Source organism: Porites lutea, chromosome 3, assembly GCF_958299795.1.
Source record: "Porites lutea chromosome 3, jaPorLute2.1, whole genome shotgun sequence".
NCBI lineage: Eukaryota > Metazoa > Cnidaria > Anthozoa > Scleractinia > Poritidae > Porites > Porites lutea.
Window position 1 is genome coordinate 23,347,652 of NC_133203.1, and position 15,719 is coordinate 23,363,370.

Here is a 15,719-nt window from a genome sequence, read left to right on the forward strand (position 1 = left end):
TGACTCTGCTGTTTATAAACTCAATACCCCTTACACTTTTCTTCGCACATACATACCTCCACAAAAAGTAAATTTGCATATACAGTCAACTCCCGTTATAGCGGACACCCTCGGGACCGCGATTTGGTGTCCGTAATAGCGAGAGTCCGTAATAGCCGGGTGCGAGAAAATTTTTATTTTAAACCATATATATATTTACAGAAGGGGTCACATGTGTGTCCATTTTCATTAACTCCAGTACCTTTTTCAGACCCGTTGTCGCAAGTAAAGACCGTCAGACTTTATTTACAAACAGAACAGAACTTAACAGAACAGGAGTTACGTACCCTTTGTGTACAGTAGTTCTTCTAAACTCATTTTGTGCTATTTTTATTTACTGTACCGGTTATGGCCAGTCCTCAAATTGGAAGAGTTGAAAGCAAAGAGTACTACTCGTGGATGCGAGGCCACCATGCTTACAAGGACATTTTCGAGCCTGTTATTGGTACCACGCTCACTTTACAGCGGGAACCAGAAAATGCAAAAGATCCGCATGTTGTTGCTTTTGTAGAAGATACTGGACCCATTGTTGGCCATATCCCATTAGCTTTATCGAGAATTGTGTCGTCTTTTTTAAAAAGGACTATCCACAAGGAAACAGCAGAAATCTGTGGAAAACGGATCAATCGAGGATCTGGCTTGGGACTGGAACTTCCAGTTATTTATAAGATTTACGGCGGAAGGAAATATTTGAACAGACTGGACGAACTTATTCATGGCAGCGAGACTGCAAAGAAGGACTTAAGAGAAAAAGACAAAGACAGTCTCAAAGCAGAAAAAATAGACTTTCTATGTGTGCAAATATTCCAAGATGCTGCTCGGTGTCCGCTATAACAAGAGAGAAAACAATAAAATTGTGACGTTGGGACCGAATAAAGTGTCCGTAAGTCCGTAGTAGCGAGAGTCCGTAATAGCGGGAGTTTATTTCAGTCAAACGTTTGTAACTTTCGCCGGGGATTTTGCTGCTGTCCGTAATAGCGGGGTGTCCGTAATAGCGAGGTGTCCGCAAGGCGGGAGTTGACTGTAATAGACAAGAGTAAAACTGATACATATTTGGGCATGGCACAGAAGAGGTGGTAATTTTTTATTGAATTCCATTGTTGTGTTAGAGTTGTGTCATCTTTTAACCTTGAAAATACTAATACTTGTCTTTTATTCATGTAGTTTTGGGTTTAACTTGGATTAGCTAAGGTTCAAATTGCAGGGCATTTTGTTAATCTGCACACCAGCAAATACTCCATTTGATACTAAAATGTTAATCAGCTGGGCTTTAAATTTTCTTTAGGAGCCAGGAGAAGTTGTTCTTGGGGAAGAGGTTAAGTTCTACTCATTTAATGGACGGAGACGATTTAAAGTCAAGAGGCACACTTTTCAATATATTTCTGTAATCAGTATGCTTGAAGTGTTGCTGAATCAATATGATGTATTCACTGAGGTAAAGTTTTGAACACATTTGTTTATGATATTTTTGAGATTCAGTTTTGTTAATGAACTAGGGCAACCTACGACATTCTTTTTGATCATGACAAGTAGGGCTCAGTCATCTAAGGTCATTTAGTTATGCGAGTCTTATTGTAATTTTCTTACTTTTTGAGGCATCAAGTTTGTTGTGTATATTTATGCAGTTAATTTTTTTTCAGATTAAACATGGTCACAGCATGCCAGAAGGGAAAATAAGAGATTTCTGTGATGGAAGCTTATTCAACAACCACCCCTTATTTTCTGCTAACTCTAAAGCCCCTCAGATAATGACATATTTTGATGAATTTGAAGTGTGTGATCCTCTTGGCTCTAAAGCATCTAAACACAAAATGGGTTTGTACACTACTAAACCTTATTTTTATTACTCTTTTGTATGTTTTATAAGGGATAAAAAAACTGGAAGTGTGTATTAGTGAGTCCTAATCTGTTTTTGTTAGAGTCCCCTTTATATTAATTCCAGGAAAAATACAGTTTCACATATGCATGTGTCTAAATGATGTAGGCATTGCCTCTCTTTCCATTTTGTTTTTGTTTTACTGGTAAAAATGGAGCTTACACTGCAAAACATTGAAATCAGTTCAGATTTGACTCCGGCCCTATGTTCCACTGGTCACTGAAAGGAAATATGATAATGATCAAGATTAATTTCTCAATGTCTCCATGAGCTGAAGTTCCGTATCTTTAGTATTTAAAGAAGGGTGCTAATTATGGAATATATTTTTTCATTCATTTGAATAATAACTGCATTTTATTGGATGCTTGGCAATCTCCACCTTAAGTACCGCTCAGTTTTGAGATCAATGCAGTTAGTGGCTATTTGTCCCTCCCAATACCTTAATCGATATGGATTTGATAAAGTTTTCCATCGATTCATGGTAGAGATCAACATGCTTGAGTCTGTAAGTATTTTTAATGTGCATTGATCATCTCAGCAATACAGCCACATCAGTCTTACTTCTGATAATTATCTGAACTTTCTATCTATGGCCAAAAGCATTTATTATCTAAAAAACATAAATTAATTCAAACTCAAGTTCCAAAAATATTTATATTTTCAAAGAAGGTCAGGAATGAGGTTCAGAGATCACTAATTTGAATTAAGAGAGAAGTGACATTCCCTGCTAGCAGAGGTCTCTCATGGCGAGGCAAAAATGAGAGAAAGGAGAGAGACCTCTGCCGGCTTCCGACGCGTTGTTTGATGAAGCCGCCAACCAGATTTCTGGTCGAAACTTACGGGTTTTTAAAACCGGTTCCATTTAATGTGTACTGCGTGCCTTGTTAAACTGTTCACTGACAATTATTGAGCCCACAGTGAATTATGGCTTCCATGAGATCCACGAGTTTCGAAATTTCTCACTTTGATCAAGCCATAAAATCATCCGTTTCTAAGCTTGGCGACAAACGTATAAAAGAAATAACTTCCCTACAAAGAAAAGTCATACTTGGTTTCCTTAAAGGCCGTGATACGTTTGCGTGTCTCCCGACGGGCTACGGCAAATCTTTAATTTACCAACTAGCAGTACGAGTGGCTGCCGAGTTATCTGTTGTTTACAATTACAAGGATCTCTTCTCTTCAGAACCAGTGGTTTTAGTTGTCTCTCCTTTGAATGCCCTTATCAAGGACCAGTTATCGTCTTGTGAGAAGCTAAGGATCAACGCTACCAAAATAGAAGGCTCCGAGTTGCCATCCTTAGAAGGCACTGAAATTGTCTACGTTAGCCCGGAAACTTTAATTGGAAACACGCAGATTCTTCTACAACTTGGAGAGCGCCTGCTTGGGATAGTTGTTGACGAGTCTCACTGCGTGAATAACTGGTAAGAATAGTGATGAAAAAATCTTAAATCCCCAACTATTGATATATTGAAGTCAACTTGCAAGCCAATGATGCACTGAACCATTGACTGTCATCAAGACATTCAAAAGGCCCTCAACTAAAATACTTAATTCTGAGTTGAAAGGTGCTATTTGAAAGCTATCATCATCGCTTTACGTGTTTGAAATGAAATCACTCTTTATTATGAAAGACAAAGACAACTTCTAGGTGATGCCCTAAGATATCCAACCAAGTCTTTCCTATTTCCCAGATAATAATGCATTTGCTCGTATGTTCATAAAAATGTGCATTGACACTGTATGTTGTTTTGCCATTAATGTTATCACCAGTGCTAAACACCCGTAATTGACTTTTCATAACGTTTCTCTATTTTTTTGATAGGGGCTTTGGATCTTCTCCTGAGAAAGCACCCTTTCGAGATGCCTACAGCAAAATAGGCAATGTGAGGGGTTTCACAAGAGTTCCTTTACTGTGCTTAACTGCTAACAGCAGCAAAGAAAACAAGAAAGCAAATCATCAAGACTTTGTACATGAAAAATGTCCTTTTCATTAGTAAGCCACCTGATAAAAACAATATAAAAATGTCAGTGCATAAACTTTCTCAAGAAGAGGAGTTGGAAACAACATTTTCCTGGCTGACAGAAGAACTCAAGACCAAAAAAAATAGAACGAGCAAAACAATAATCTACTGTCAGTCAATAAATGCGTGTGGGGAATTATATTCCATGATGGATAGTGTTCTTGATGGAGATGCCGTCTCCAACATTGCCATGTTTCACAGTAAGACACCTGAGGCTTTGAAAACACAGGTCTTAGATAATTTTGTTCCCATGGATGGCCCAGTGAGGGTAGTGGTTGCTACCACAGCCCTAGGAATGGGGGTAAATATCCCAAATGTGGAAAGGGTATGCCATTTTGGCATACCTGATGCTGTGGAAGAATATGTTCAGGAAATCGGGCGGGCACGACGAGATGGGAGGAAAAGCCACGGTATATTGTATTTTAAGTCCTACCATTTGGCACATTGCGATGATAGCATGAAAGCATTGATCAGAAATCCAGAAACCAAATGTAGACGTGAGATGGTGGCGATGCACTTTAAAACAAAGCATGCAAAAGTTTCCCCTTTACATGACTGTTGTGACGTGTGTACTGAAAAGTGTGATTGTTCCCTGTCATCTTGCAAGGAAGGTCCTCACATGGCCCAACCTGCTATAACTGAAGGCAATGCTCCAATGAGAACTGTAGAGGATGATGAAAGGCAGCTTTTGCGTGAAATTTTGCAAGAATTGAAAGACTCCACAAATGCCTCTGGCTCAATATTTGGGTCAAACAATTTATTGGCACAGATAGATGACAATTTAATAAAAGAACTGGTGAACAGCTGTGAGTACATCTTCACTACTTCTTACCTGATGGAAAACTTTGCAATATTTAATATTGACACTGCCCAACAGATTCTCACTGTGTTTGCGGATGTGTTTGGGGATATAGAAGAGGTAGAATTTGTAACAGCTATGGAATTGTCAAAGTTTGAGGAAGATGATCCTCTTTATCTTAATCACTGTTACTCTGAAGATGTGGAGGAAATCCTTTCAGAAGACGAGCTAAGTTATGATTTTGATTATTAACTTGAAGGTCATTTGACATTAATTTATTGTAATAAGTCAGGATAAGCATCAATGTTCAGTCTGTTGAATGACTGTCACATGCTTGTGCAATCAACAACTTCCATCATTTGTAGCCTTGATGCAGGGCTCGAAAAAAAAAAGTCTGTCATGTAGTCCCAGACATTTTGCTTTTTTCTTCCTGTGCAAGTAACATTCAAGGGTCCAGGCAAGTCAATCTCTAACAAAACCGTTAACAATCATGAGTAAGAAGTGGCACCAGCGAGCAAAATACAAAAGCTGCTTGCCCATATGACGTGCTGGAATTCAATTTTTTTTCGAGCCCTGCTTGATCCCTAGGTAGAGTATAACTTGTTTTTTACAAGGGCGTTTAAAGAAGCGACCATTAAAAACAGGATGATCAACATAAATATTGTGTCCTAACAATATCAATATAATGACAATAACTGTTTATGAGAAATTTTAAAGTTGTCATCAATGTAAAAATACTTAGATCTTCAATTAAATTCAATAAAGAAAAAAATATATATCCCTTGAGGGGAAAAAAATTACATGCTATATTTTTGCATATCAACTTTTGCTCATTCTGAAAAAAAAATAAGATGGAATCCACCAGGAAATATTGAGTAATTTTAATTTTTACTGGACAAAACCTTTGTACCAGAATGATTTAAAGCACATTGTATTCTTTTTAACATTTTTCAAAAGTGGAAGAGGTAATTAGTCTTCTGTAATAACACCCAGGAAAACTTCTTATTGGAGCCTGAGAAAATGAATGTCAAAGTTCACAAAATTACATCTCACACATGAAATTTTCAGACGTTTTCCTGTGTTTTCACAATTCTTGTGAAATTTGACATTCATTTTCTTTGGTGTTATTACAGATGACTATTTACATCTTTATCCCTTGCAAAATGTAAAAAAAAGGAATATTCTTGAGATTATTCTGGTACAAGGTGTCCTCAGAGAATTAAAATTTCTCAGTTTCCTGGTGGATTCCGTCTTAACAATCTTGGGTAAATTAAAAATGAAACGGCCACCTCTTTCAAAGTAGAATAGTTGGTCAATTTTCACAAAAAGAATTACACTGGCGAGACATCAGTTTAGTGTCAACCATTCAACCCTTGGGGGTTGGAGGTGGGTGGTTTTTGAACAATATTTCATTTTCCAGAGCCAAAAGAAAGAACAAAAAGATCTATATTCTTTGAGGGAAAACAGTTCCATAATACTTTTTTGGCCCTTACTGAGAAACAGAGAGTTGTTTTGGACACATTTGATTAACATTTGTATTGATGCCGATTCTGCCTGTGCCAAGACTTTTTGTGTTTGCTGATCCACCTGTGCAGTTTCTTTTTATCCAGGGAGCTGTAAATACTTCGGGTCACTTTCGGGAATGATTCAAACTTGCGACCAGGTACAAAATCAAACATCTTAGCTTTTGTGTGTAACTGGTTCAATACTGATGTAAAAACTGCTTGCCTGGTCTTGTTGGTATGATGTGTTGACCGCTTTGTTATTCCAAGGTCTTGGCTGGACGTGACAAGCAGTTTTTTTAAAGAACCTGTGGACTGTGTGGTTGACTGTATACTATCAGGTGTTACATTTGGGGCTCCTATCCCGCGGATAGCTTGCTTGGATACCTGGTTTATTTGCTCCAGTCTCAGGTCTTGCAAAATGCACTTGCCTACTCCTCCCTGCTTGTTTGCAAATCTGTTCCACGTCAGCCTATGAGCTTGACGAGGTGTCAACAGTGCTAGCCTTGATGCCATCAAACGCAGCCCCGCCAAAGCATATTTGTGTTTTCCTTGACTTCGGAATACGAAGGTCAAGAATTTCCAAACTCTCATCAGTCTTTCACCATCACCCTCTTTTACCGAGTCATCTGCATTGTGGAGAAGAAGACCTAGACTTAAGTGTAGACACCCATAATTAAATACATTGTCCTACTTTGACTCTGACAACTCTGACTTCTTGTTCTCATCACTTGTCTCATCCTGCTTTTCCTCTGTTACTTCTAAATCATGGATCTTTTTTTCATGGTTGACACGGCATTTTGCATACACAAATGTTCGTGTGCAACCAGAAAATCGGCAGGGAAGCACGGGTCTGACTCCGACATGCCCCATCTCATCTCTAGCTCTTTCAATATCTGACACCCCATCCATGATATACTCATCAAGCATGCTGCTGATGTGTCCATGGAGCCACTTGCGCTTCTCTTCATTTGAAGACTTTTGTAAGTTCCTAGGGATTTTGTTTTTTGTTGGCGAACTATCAACTGTGTCCATACCGAAATATCTCATGGTCGCTGCAACAATCATGGCCTCATTTTCAAGTTTAAAAAACTCTTTTACAGCATCATAGTTGTCTAGTGTGTCCCTCAGAGCATTAGTGTTTCCAGATACCACTGCATTAGAGGCAAATGTACCCCAATCCGCCACAGAGGAGGACTTGCGTAAAATGTCTGTAGCAACCTAAAGATAGGGAAAAATAATTCATAATTTAAAAGCCATAAATTTGTTTGACATTGGTTTTCAGGAAATTGAGAAAAATCCATCTTCACAACCAAATTAATCAGTTCTTGCCGTCTTACACACCAGCCTAATTAAAATCAAAAATCTGTTTTGTAGTTAAGTGTTGATCATATATGGTCACTTTTTACAATATTACAATTGTGTTGTTGACATTCAATACCCTTGATTTTGGGTTTTGTTCTCTTTTGTTTATTTTATATTTAAAATCTTTGCCTGACTGAGATTAGCGACTTATAAGACATTGAATGGGAAATCATACAACATAGTTTTCTCTCAATATATGTAAATCGGAAATTAAAGGAGTTTGAAGCAAGTTACCAAAAATATGGGATGAGATGGGCTTGAAACTATGGAAAAACAGAAAGGAAACAAAAATTACTTCAAGTTAGCAGGAGCAACAGTTCGATTTGTTTTGAGAGCGACTGTTTATTTTTAAGATATTGCATCCTATTGCATATGCCACCTCTTTCTTGGCATGGATGACTGAACAAGTATAAGTATTTATAAGTTACCTGATAGGCAATTCTAATTCCATGCCAGTCCTCGTTTTTTGGCCACACTCCCTGTAGTCTCTCTTGAATTGTATCTCCATCCATCCTGGCCTTTTGTATGTTCCTTGCCAGCTCTTCCGTAAGTTGGTCACCACCAAAAAACACTATATCAGCTGGTACACTCTCCCCTCCATTCTGCACCATTGGTACATATTTCTCCTGTAGTGTTTCCAATATGTCCACCATATCCTCGTTGAGGGTCTCATTCTTTGGGAGACATCCCAGTGGAACCTAAAGAACATAAATTAGAAATTTAAAATTTTATCAGTGATTTGATTGTTGCAAAGAACTGTGTATAAACGGTAGTTAACAATTTTTGGATAGGCTTGCAATGGGCAAAAATTTGAAGCTGTAAACATTTTCTTTAAGGAATGGACTTAATTAAGGCAAACAACAGCAACATTCAAAGCTTTGATTAATAGGAGCTCAGTTTTGGTTTCGCATCTGGTAATCAAAAGCATGTTTGCATAATATTTAAAACTGCAACAAAAAGCTCTCATAACTGCCTAGGTAAACACTTGCAAATAGACTTCTACACCGTAATAAGGGATTACCCATATATGTAGCAGCCTGTAAAGATGCCCATTTTGGACTAATCATTTTTCAATTAAATGGAAGCTACAGTTGAACAGAGGTTCCTTGGATCAATAATTATTATTTCCTTTAAGGTTACCTCCTCAGTAACAGCCTGCATTTCCTTGCTGTACTGATGTTGGATGTCCTGTATCACCACACCCTTTAAGAAACTGAATGCTGGAATGTTTTTCGCCATTACCCTGGCCCAGAGTACAATGAAATCCTTCTTAAGGTTCTCCACATCATTATGGCATGGCAAAAACTCTGAGATTTCAACATCATTAAGTGTTCTAATATGCTTGTTGGGAAGGTTGCTTCCCGAGACAACATCTCGCATTGCCACTAGGTTGAAAGTATGCAGGGATTTGTTTTTGTTTTGTTCACTCATGTGTCTCACATTAATGTGCAAATCCACATTGTCTCCAATTATCTGATATCCCTTTGGCTGATCTTGATGAAGAACTGAATCAATTGCAGATTTCAAGTCATTCTTGTCCTGGCTAGCTGCAGCTTCAGAAACAGCTTTAATTGTCTCTTGAAGTGTATTGTCACTTATGCCTCCAGTTTTAATGTTGTTGCAAACACTTGTCACAGTGTCTCCTGGTTGATAGCTGAAGCACAAGGTGAGTGCAGATGTATCTACTGTGGTGATATCCTGAACTGTTGCATCATTGATATGACCTTTACTTGTAGATTCTTTGGCCTCATTACTAGATGTACCAAGAACATGCTCCACAAAGTTTTCAAGAGGTGGCTGCGAAGGAAGATAATTCAGACCTTGCAATTCTTCTTTAAGGTTTTCTGCACAGAGCCTCACTTCAGCTGCTTGAGAAATCGATTTGGTCCACTCCAAGAGTTGAGAATCATGATTTTTTTCCCAATTCCTTGCTTTTTGAGGCGATAGTATCTGGATGTAGAGTAATTCCATGCTTTGACAGCAGCTCAAGACCCTAGAAGTTAAAATATATGACTTTATTTTTAACCATGGAAAATAACTACACAAATTTATCTCACTCTGAAAGGGCAAAAAATGAAATTGTGTAAACAGTAGGTAATGGTATTGAATCACTAGGTAATTGATGATGTTCTTTGACCTGATTTGGCACATGTAAAACCTAACAATTAGTGAACAGTAGTTTCAATTACAGAAAAGTAAATTGTGAGTTAAACAAGGAATGTTCTTTATCATATAAATCAAAATTATTTCGTCAATGAAATACGATCAAATGTATTTTGTCATTCTGGAAAATATCCATATGTAGAATCTATCACATAATTATCACTTACTACTCTTCCAGCTCCAGAATACCTCACGAGGAGGCCTATTCGGTATGCCATTGCCGACAAAGCAGAACACCTTGAATTAAGGATCATACTAGCAATAGTGGGAATAACTGGAGGGATAAGCTTGTGCTGACTGTCATCAGCTGCATTCTCCTCGGATCTATCTCTCAGTTTCTTTCTCTCTGAAGAGCACATAACTTCCAGCAAGTGAAAGGTTTCAGGTGCTTTCTCTGCTAGCTCTTGTTGAAATGTTTCGAGTCTAAAAGCTGTTAGGTCAGTGGGGCTGGAGTTTCTCAGTACACTTGAGGAGACAAGATTTTTCATCTTATTGTTCAAGTTAGCAATGAAGGCCTGCTTGATTACTAGATTTGCTTCAGGGATGTTAACAAGTGATTTGTAGGCCTGTTCATTTAGCTCAAGCGCGAAGTATTTTACTAACGTTGCTATGTGGGGGTTATTGATCAGTCGTTCCCTGTTTCCACTGGGATAACAGATGGTTACCTAAAAACAAATTAAAAAAATAAATATTACCCACTTAAATGATTCTCTGTCAGTTGTAATATGTACAATTTCGAAAAAAATAGTCCAATGCGAAATTAAAAATTTGTCTCTTATAAATCGCCGAGTTATTTTTTTGATGTTTATATCATAAAACTTCGACAGAGTTATTACGTCAGCCTAAAAGAAGAGCTCTTCCCGCCATATATTAAATAAAGTGTATCATAAAAAAGGAGACAAAAATTCAGAACCTCCTACCTAAGACAAGTCTTGTTATGAAATGAATAGATAGTTTTTTGCGCCTATCCTGGTAATTCCAATTCGATATGGAACGCACGGTCACCTTTAGTAAGTGCTCCGTGGGTAAACAAAACAACTACAATGTACCCCAGAATGAGGAGAAGATTGTGAGCTAGCTAAAGCGAAATGTCACGTTTCAGAAATTGAGAAAGCTTACCTTCACTTTAACATTTTCAGCTTCACGGTTCGATTCAACTGGGACAGATTCAACCACACTAATGCCGTGCGAAATCGGAATGTTTACATGCTGAGTAACTTCGCTTGCGCCGCCATGTTCCGGAAATTGCCCCTGGAAATCTTCTTCATCAAATTGCAATGGTGCAAAGCCACAGTCATGTTGCCATTCCTCGCCATGATTCGGGAATTGTGTATCTCGATCTTCTGCATCATACTGCAGTTTTACACAGCCAAAGTCATCACTCCATTCCACGTTAACTGGAGTGTCAAAACAACGCCTCTTTCCTCTTTTCTCGCTCGTGCCGGGGCTTTGTTTGGCAAGCCGTTTAAAGCGATCGCCATTTACGCCAAAACAAGCCTTGTTACTTTCCTTTGTTTTCTCATAGTGTTCAACTATTTCCCGTTTACTGTCTTCAATATCCTTGCTTCGTTTATATATGGCTTCAATGCGTTGAAAGCATTTTTTACACAGGCGAGTCGATTCTCCATCAAAGTCAGGCGTCTTCTCCAACAGCCGACAAACTCTGTCTCTAAGCTCTTTGTTTTTTAGGGATCTCCAAGTGTTTTGCCCGCTTATTTTAAAATCTAAACCACACAAAAGGCATCTACCGTCTTTTCCAGACCCAACTGGTTTAATGGGCGTCCGAGGTGACGCGCTTTCCCCAAATTTGCGAGATTGTGGAGTTCTCGGCATCGTTTCACATTGCGAAGAATTCTCCACAACATACCCGCACCTTCAGCTGAAGTTTCGCGCGCAAACCGGTTCTGTGGGTTGTGTCGCACGTGAGAAAAACGTCACTGGTTGTTAAGGAAACGCCAGCGCATGCGTGATAGGAAACGCGTCGGAAGCCGGCAGAGGTCTCTCTCCTTTCTCTCATTTTTGCCTCGCCGTGAGAGACCTCTGCTAGCAGGGAAGAAGTGACAGGGCATTGATCTGCCTTGCATGAGGATCTTATTTTTCACTGTAAGGGTTGATTTCCAGTGTCGCGTAATTCTTACGCGTGTATACAAGCATAAAATTTACGTTCGCAAATAAAATAGGGGCAATACATTGTTTAAAAGAGTATCTTGGTGAAACTGTATAGTTATATCAGTAGCATTAGAATCAAACTTACTGTCATCAAGGAGAGGTTACCTAAATTGCCTTGCATACATATAGTTACCCTTACCTTTTTAATTAAATACAGGTTTAATAATGAATTAAGTTGCCATTTTTGGGTTAGGTCTTTGAATGCGCTTTATTTTCAGGATGCTGGAATTCCTTTTGAAGTCAATGGTGTGGCTATGCACTTCAGTGGTACAATAGGACCGTGCCTGGCAGACAATCTTGGTAGTCATTCTTGGGGAGGTTTTATGGAAAGTTTCAGTGCGTATAGAAAATGCAGGTTTTGCATGGGAACTCCAGAGGATATACAACAAAAGGTACAAATTATAACTTGTAATAGTTCATGTCTTTGATTGAACGCATGGATCTTTATCTCAAATCATTTGTAGAATCTGCAATGGTGTCTTACTTATTTTGTAGTTTACTGAGGAGGAATTTGTACTAAGAAGCCGAATTGGACATGACCATCATCTGGACCAAATTGAGGCAGATCCTTCCTGTACGTCAGTTTATGGAGTAAAAAGAAAGTCACCATTAAATAAAAGTAAATATTTTCACGTTGTGGATGGACTTCCTTCTGACATCATGCATGACCTGTTGGAGGGTGTAATACCACGGCACTTGAAGTTACTTCTTCGGTTCTTCATTATGGAGAGTAATTTTTTCACTCTTGAAATGCTGAATGAGAAGATTAAGACATTTGATTATGGCAGTGTAGAAACATCCAACAGACCTTCAACTATAACCAACTTAACTTTAAGTTCAAATGATGACAACCTCAAACAATCAGGTCAGTCAACACCAGTCTACTGTATGGTTAAATAATATGATTATTTGATAAACATTGAAGACAACAGGAATTAATTAGTAAATAATGCAGGATGAGGCTTCCAGTACCTGGTAGTCTTTCACTGTGAAGTCTAGCTCTTCAATAGCTATAGGCATTCTTCGATTGGTTTATTAAATCTGTTGTTGGAAAAGTTGGTAATTTTTGATATTATATTATTATCAGTTTTGATTTACATTGACAGTGGTTAACCTCAGTATAACAAACCTCTGTAATATAATGAAATGTCATATTTATAGCAAACATATTTTGCCAGTCCCTTGACCCTTAACATTTCCTTAAATGCTGAAGACTCTTAGTTTGCTTGGTTTTATATAGCTGCTCAAATGTGGTGCTTAGCACGCTACTTTCCTCTGATGATAACTGAATGGATTCCTCCAGATAATGACCATTTAATCCTTTTTTGTGATTTGCTTCGAATTGTGGATCTATGCTGTGCCCCTATGACAAGTGCCACCGCTGCAGCCTATTTAAGAATTCTTATCAAAGATTATTTGCAAGAAATGCTGTTGCTAAATCCAAGCAAAAATATATCACCTAAGCAGCACTTTTTGGTCCACTATCCTAGACAGCTTGTTCAGTGAGTACCACATAATGATTTACATTATTCCAATTTTCTTTTTTCCTTTACTATATTAAAATTGTTCACTCAATATAGGTGTTGTGATAAACAATATAATCTTGTCTGCAAGGTCGTCAGGTCTGGAAGCCACTGGATTTTTCACAGCTGCCATGAACATAATCCCTAGCTTCTTTTGTAGGAAAGGAAAAGAAACAGAAATGAATGAACTTCTTAGCTGTTAAATCCCCCGCCATAAGGATTCCATGTGTCCCTGTTGGTGAATCCCTGTTGTTTATGTGCATATTAGCATAATTTGTGAAAAGGTGAATTCCCTTAAGCACAACTTACAACTCAATATTAAAAAAAGTCTTTTACAAAATACCTGGATTGGGCTTTTACATGTATAGATATCTTCAACTTCAAAGTTTTGTATTGGTTGGATTGGTAATAACTATTCTCTCATATAATATAAAATGTTCATTTTACAACTTTTATTACAGGGCTGGTCCTCTTATCAGACTGTGGTGTATACGATTTGAGGCTAAAAACCACTATTTCAAGAAGCTGGCAAGGAGCTCAAAGGGTTTCCAGAATTTGTGCAAAACACTGGCCATCCACCATCAAAGGCTACAGTCTTATTGGCTTTCTGTTGAAGGAGGGTATCTACGTTCAGCTCAGGAAAATGGACCAGGTTTGTTCACCTAGCACCTGAGACATGAATTCACTCACTGCATATTTTGAATGTTTTTTTTTTCTGTTAAACCTGATCGGCAAATTTTGGTATAATTTATTGCTGGTTATAGTACTTAAACTTTAGAAGAACGAAAATTAAATATCCTTTTACATGTTTTATGTCTGATTACGAATTTGAGTATGAACACTTCTTCAGAAAAGTGTATGAGTGTATGTGTGGAGGGTTGTGGGGTGGTAAGGGGTGTACAAGCCTTCTCATCCAGAATAACCTGTAAAAACAGTGGGGTAGGGTACCTTTTTTTTCTCTTTTTCTACATTTTGCAGTTCTTTTCACCCACTCAATGCCATGTACAACCTAAATGTAGGTCCCCACTAAGCTGGATTTGTCATACAAAAAAGGATCAATGGAATGGAGGCGTGCATTAACTTATTTACTGAGTTTATGTTCCCCATTTTATATTGCATCATTTTAAGGGAGAAGCATTGCTGTTAATGAAATGACAAGAGTGCGTCAGAATGCTCTATATGGCCACTTTCCTTATATCTTACCAGATACTATACTCTACAGGTACATGAATGGGTAGAGGTATTATTATTATTCTGATGAATAAATGAAAAATAAGAAAGTGTATTATTCATATTATTTTATACATTCCTGACTGTTTCATTTGTATCCTATGCATTTAAGCTTTTTTAAAATATGAGACGTCTGCACGTAGGTAATTTTATAATGGGAAACTTAATAATGTTGACTATTATTTAATTGCCTCCTTATTCATAATATTGCATTTACATTAACCAGGTAATATCTGTAAACTAACATACTTTTCTTTACATTTTGCAGGCCAAATTGGGTTCAGTGCTTTGGAACAAAGTACCAGGCAAGGCAAATTCTTGTGATTGGGCATGATGGCCTCCTGCCTCAGTTTCTTCAAATTGCTGAAATTCTAATTTTACCAAATGGAAGTATAGTTTTTGTTGGAAACAAGTTAGGCACAGTCAGGCACATTGAACATCTTTGTTCATATGAGATTTTAGTACGTAACGAAGAGCTGATAAGTAGCTATGAAGCCCTTATCGATCACCACCTTTATTACTCCACAGAGTTAAGGTTGGAGGTATTGAGACACTTGTTGTGATTATGAGATATGACCTGGCAGATGCTGTATAAATGAATCAACCGCAGTTATTTAAAAAATATGTCTAGACAGTGCTTAACTAAAATGCTATGTATTAAAATTTATGATATTTTGATACAAATGAAGTGAGAGTTCATTCTTTTAACAATGGGTAACGGCTTTATTTAAGGTTCTTGCCCCCCTCAAGATGACACACACTGTATCGGGGCGGGGGGTGGTGGTGGGGTCCCGGTAGTAGATGCCCATGTGTGGGTGTGTGTTTGTGTATGAGTGTTTTTTTAGGGCTATCTGCCCTTAATAAAGGTTGTGAGGTTAATTGTCCTTATTAGATCCGTCAATTTTTCAAGAAGAGGAAATTACATCATCCGTAATAAAAGATTCATATATTAAGAAAGTTTTTGTGATCAGAGTAAGGGCTTTTAACCTGTGTAGCACCAAGTAGTAGAACTACATTCATGCTGGGGCACTG

General features: G+C 37.9%; 2 protein-coding genes and 1 pseudogene across 2 annotated transcripts; 2 read left to right on the forward strand and 1 right to left on the reverse strand.

The window, feature by feature from the left end:
- The first annotated feature begins 1,230 nt into the window (after nucleotides 1-1,230).
- On the forward strand, nucleotides 1,231-13,464 carry LOC140930735 (uncharacterized). The gene is made up of 6 exons (XM_073380439.1): nucleotides 1,231-1,474; nucleotides 1,680-1,854; nucleotides 2,263-2,420; nucleotides 12,153-12,326; nucleotides 12,430-12,799; nucleotides 13,175-13,464. The coding sequence occupies exons 1-6, from the start codon at nucleotides 1,433-1,435 to the stop codon at nucleotides 13,438-13,440; spliced, it is 1,185 nt and encodes a 394-aa protein (XP_073236540.1). The 5' UTR covers nucleotides 1,231-1,432; the 3' UTR covers nucleotides 13,441-13,464.
- LOC140929936 (uncharacterized) lies at nucleotides 6,262-10,474 on the reverse strand (annotated as a pseudogene).
- Nucleotides 13,465-13,931: 467 nt separating the features above from the next.
- LOC140930738 (uncharacterized) lies at nucleotides 13,932-15,441 on the forward strand. Its single transcript, XM_073380441.1, has 3 exons — nucleotides 13,932-14,109; nucleotides 14,586-14,679; nucleotides 14,956-15,441. Exons 2-3 carry the CDS (start codon nucleotides 14,609-14,611, stop codon nucleotides 15,248-15,250), a joined length of 366 nt encoding a protein of 121 aa, XP_073236542.1. The 5' UTR covers nucleotides 13,932-14,109; nucleotides 14,586-14,608; the 3' UTR covers nucleotides 15,251-15,441.
- The last annotated feature ends 278 nt before the right edge of the window (nucleotides 15,442-15,719 follow it).

Coding starts and splice junctions, on each gene's coding strand:
- LOC140930735 (XM_073380439.1), top strand. CDS start 1,433: ATGCTTGAAGTGTTGCTGAATCAATATGATGTATTCACTGAG. Junction 2,421..12,152: donor AGATCAACATGCTTGAGTCT/GTAAGTATTTTT, acceptor CTTTATTTTCAG/GATGCTGGAATTCCTTTTGA. Junction 12,800..13,174: donor TGACAACCTCAAACAATCAG/GTCAGTCAACAC, acceptor GGTTTTATATAG/CTGCTCAAATGTGGTGCTTA.
- LOC140930738 (XM_073380441.1), top strand. CDS start 14,609: ATGACAAGAGTGCGTCAGAATGCTCTATATGGCCACTTTCCTTATATC. Junction 14,680..14,955: donor CCAGATACTATACTCTACAG/GTACATGAATGG, acceptor TACATTTTGCAG/GCCAAATTGGGTTCAGTGCT.